This window comes from Microtus ochrogaster, chromosome 16, assembly GCF_000317375.1.
Source record: "Microtus ochrogaster isolate Prairie Vole_2 chromosome 16, MicOch1.0, whole genome shotgun sequence".
In the NCBI taxonomy this organism is placed as follows: Eukaryota; Metazoa; Chordata; class Mammalia; order Rodentia; family Cricetidae; genus Microtus; species Microtus ochrogaster.
Window position 1 is genome coordinate 60,478,677 of NC_022018.1, and position 3,314 is coordinate 60,481,990.

Consider the following 3,314-nt stretch of genomic DNA (forward strand, 5'->3'; position numbering starts at 1 on the left):
CCTCTGCCTCCCGAGTGCTGGGATTAAAGGCGTGCGCCACCACCGCCCGGCCCCTAGATTCTCTTATTCTATTATTTTGTCATTCTTGGGGTTGGACTCAAAACCTTGAACATGCTAGACAAGTGTTCTGCCATGAGTAACCTGCTGTCTCTGTTAACCCCCAATCCCTCACCATTTAATTTTAGGCTGGGTCTAGTTAAATTGTCCATGTTAGCTTCAAACTAATAATCCTCCCACCTTAGCCCCTGGAGTACGCGTGTAATTTATTTATTTACTTATTTATTGTTTTTTGAGACAGAGTTTCTCTTTGTAACAGCCCTAGTTGTCCTGGAACTAGTTCTTGTAGACCTCAAACTCACAGAGTCCTGCCTGCCTCTGCCTCCCTAGTGCTGGGATAAAGGTGTGTGACACCATCACCCGGCACAGGATGGAAGTTTCAAAACCCTTTCCTTTGTGTTATTGCCACCATAGGCTGCAACAGCATAAGTTACAAACCCTAGAATAGGCAAGATATTCGCAGGTCAATGCTTGAGCGTTTGACTGGAAATCAACCTAGATTCTTAGCAAGATTTGCATTCTTCCCGCAATCCCCCAGGTGAGCCTCTTTACATTACCTGGCTCCAAGGAGAAGAATCGCATCGATTTGTCTTCAAACACCAGCCTGTCCGGGGTAACAGAAGCCAGGAGAAGTTTCCGGAAGGTGTGGCTTGGAAGCCTCTTTCTAAAGGGGGGCGTTGGCGTAACTATCGGCTCGTCGGTCCTGAAACCGTACGGAAACGTGTGCACCGGAGGAGGGATGCCCGCCTGGATCAGTCTATGCTGGGTCCTGGATAACTGCTCCAGAGGGACGAGGGAGCCCATCAACAGGCTGTGGTGAAGTAGATCTGCCATGGACGTGAGCTTCTGCTCCTCGTTGCTAACCGGGCTCTGTACGGCAGGGTGGGGCTCATCTTTTCTCTCAGCACCAGAAGCAGCAAATGGCACAGTACCCAGGTTTTTTCCGAGGAGTTGCCGAGCTTCCTCAAAGGAGGTGGCGCAGAGTTTTTGGAAATTTGATTTCTTGCTCTCGTTATTAAAATTCTCAGCTGATGCGTACAGTTCTGGCAGCTGTGAGGGGGAGGGCGTGGAAGCCGTGAGATCAATGAAAACATAATGATTTCTGCCCACGGAAGCATTCATCTTTGCCTCAGTAAACCATATCAGTAGCAGAATGTGTCATTGAAAACGGGCAGAATGCCAGGTTCATCATTCAAGAGATAAATTTAAGACACATGCTTAGCTAGGCGGGGATGTATCATGCCTTTAATCCCAGCACTCAGGAGGCAAAGGCTGGTGGACCTCTGTTTAGGTTTGGACTTGGTGGCTTCTGAGAGCTGTCTAGCACCGCCATTCTGGTGGCGGTACAGAGGGATGGCTGAGGTGAGCTGCGGCCTTGTTTGGAAGAAACCAGGACAGATCATGTAGACACCAGAATTTCGGAATATTCCAGAATGCAAGGCAAAGGAGGCTGTCGTCCAAGTATTTTCCTAAGTAAATGACTGCATTATTGAGTGTTTGGGAACGGTTGTTGGCAGGACAAACTGTAACTGATTCCTCACCGTGTACCTTTCCATCTAAAGCCCTACGGAGAGAGAATAAAACCTTGCTTTCTTATAGGGTCCTGCCTACAGATCAGTTCGTTCTTGAAAAGCATCTGTGGGCCTTCCTTGAGAAGACAGACAGTCTATTATCTCAGGTTACAGCCCAAGTGTATGTCATTTCCCTGGGGGAGCTGCTCAGGGGTAAAGGGCTTGCCTACCAGTGCAAGGCCCTGGGGTCTATCCCCAGAGAAGAAAGAAAAAGAAAAAAAAAAAAAGGAAAATTAAGTCAATAACGCCCAGCTTCTGGGTCCAGTGGCCCAGTGTGGTCTCTCTCCCCTCTCGGTCATTCTGTTGGAGGAAAAGCACAGAGAGAACTAAGATGGGTTTGTCTCTTGTAGAGCAGCTTCCTCAGCAAAAGGGCTTAGCCCGGGTGCTGCCCTGACCTTGGAGAGCTAGGTCTTATGGTGGCAAAAACTGTCAAGGGGGCTGGAGAGGTGGCTCAGTGGTTCAGAGCACTGGCCACTCTTCCAGAAGACCCATCTTGGTTCCCAGCACCCACATGGTCTGTAACTCCAGTTCCGGAGGATCTGATGTCCTCTTCTGGCCTCTGTGGGCACCAGGCACACACATGGTGCACAGAAGTCAAAACACGCACGGACATAAAGTGTTGTTCTTTTTAAATGAAGCTCCTGAAATGAAACCCTGGCCCTCCAGGCGACACCCAGGCACATCTGTGTATAGTCACAGTCTTTACTATAAGTTGCCTGTGGGCAGTATGGTGATGTCAAGTTCATACCGAAAATTGGTGACGCGATGGCGTCCTGCTGCCAAGTGTCTGACTGGGATGTTCTTCTGGGAGAGACATTGTGTGAGGGTCTGAATGTCCAAGCCCCTGAAAAAAGAAACAAAGGGGAAGGTCAAAATCAAAGGTCAAAGGTCAGATAAGTGGGGTCTCGGTGCCACTTCCAAACATCTTCTGAACTTTGTAGACGTGGTGACACAGTTTTGCCATTTTATTCTTATTTTGTTTTTCCTATTAGTCTATATTAGTCAAGTTAACCATGTTTGAACCAACTCTTTATCTCAGAACTCCAAATTCTTTTTTTCTCAAGACACGATTTCTTTATGTAGCCCTAACGGTCCTAGAACTCCCTCTGTAGACCAGGCTGGCCTTGAACTCACAGACGTCCACCTACCTCTGCCTCCTGAGTGCTGGGATTAAAAGCATGTGCCACCACCATCTGGTATACTCCAAATTTTTATACAAATATGTGTTAAGGTGTAATCTTAATCCAAAGACTACCGGCTCAACTGCTCTATTTTGTTGCCTGATGTTCTGATTATACCTAAGTAGAAGAATCACTCACCTCCTTACCCAGAAAAGTATCCATTTAGGAGAACAGAAAAGCTAATAATAACAATAACAGAAAGTGGATATTTTCAAGAGAAAAGAAATTCTGACCATTTCATAGGCGGAATTAAAGCAGCCCCAGGATTCTCAAAGTTCCTGTGTGCTAAGTACATGCCCACATCCAAATCTGGCTGGCCTTCTGTGTGGCCCTGTTTGAGTGACATGGTGTGAATGGTGGTGTCTGGGCCACATTGTCAGAAGCCTATGTCTCTATGCAGAAGCCTGCGCCAGCCTTGGGACTCTGAGGATGCCAGCTTGTTTCACTCAGCCTCGGGCCTTTCTCCAGGGCGACCACAGCTATGTGAGCCATCCAAGCCAAGCCC

The 3,314-nt window shown here is 47.8% G+C and overlaps 1 protein-coding gene across 1 annotated transcript in view; it reads right to left on the reverse strand.

Annotated features, from left to right (window-relative positions):
- C16H9orf153 (chromosome 16 C9orf153 homolog) overlaps window positions 1-1,179 on the reverse strand; it is a 3,292-nt gene extending 2,113 nt beyond the window's left edge. The window contains exon 1 of the mRNA XM_013349160.1: window positions 615-1,179. Coding sequence (XP_013204614.1) covers window positions 615-1,179 — 565 coding nt within the window. The remainder of the gene's footprint in view (window positions 1-614) is intronic.
- Window positions 1,180-3,314: the final 2,135 nt, after the last annotated feature.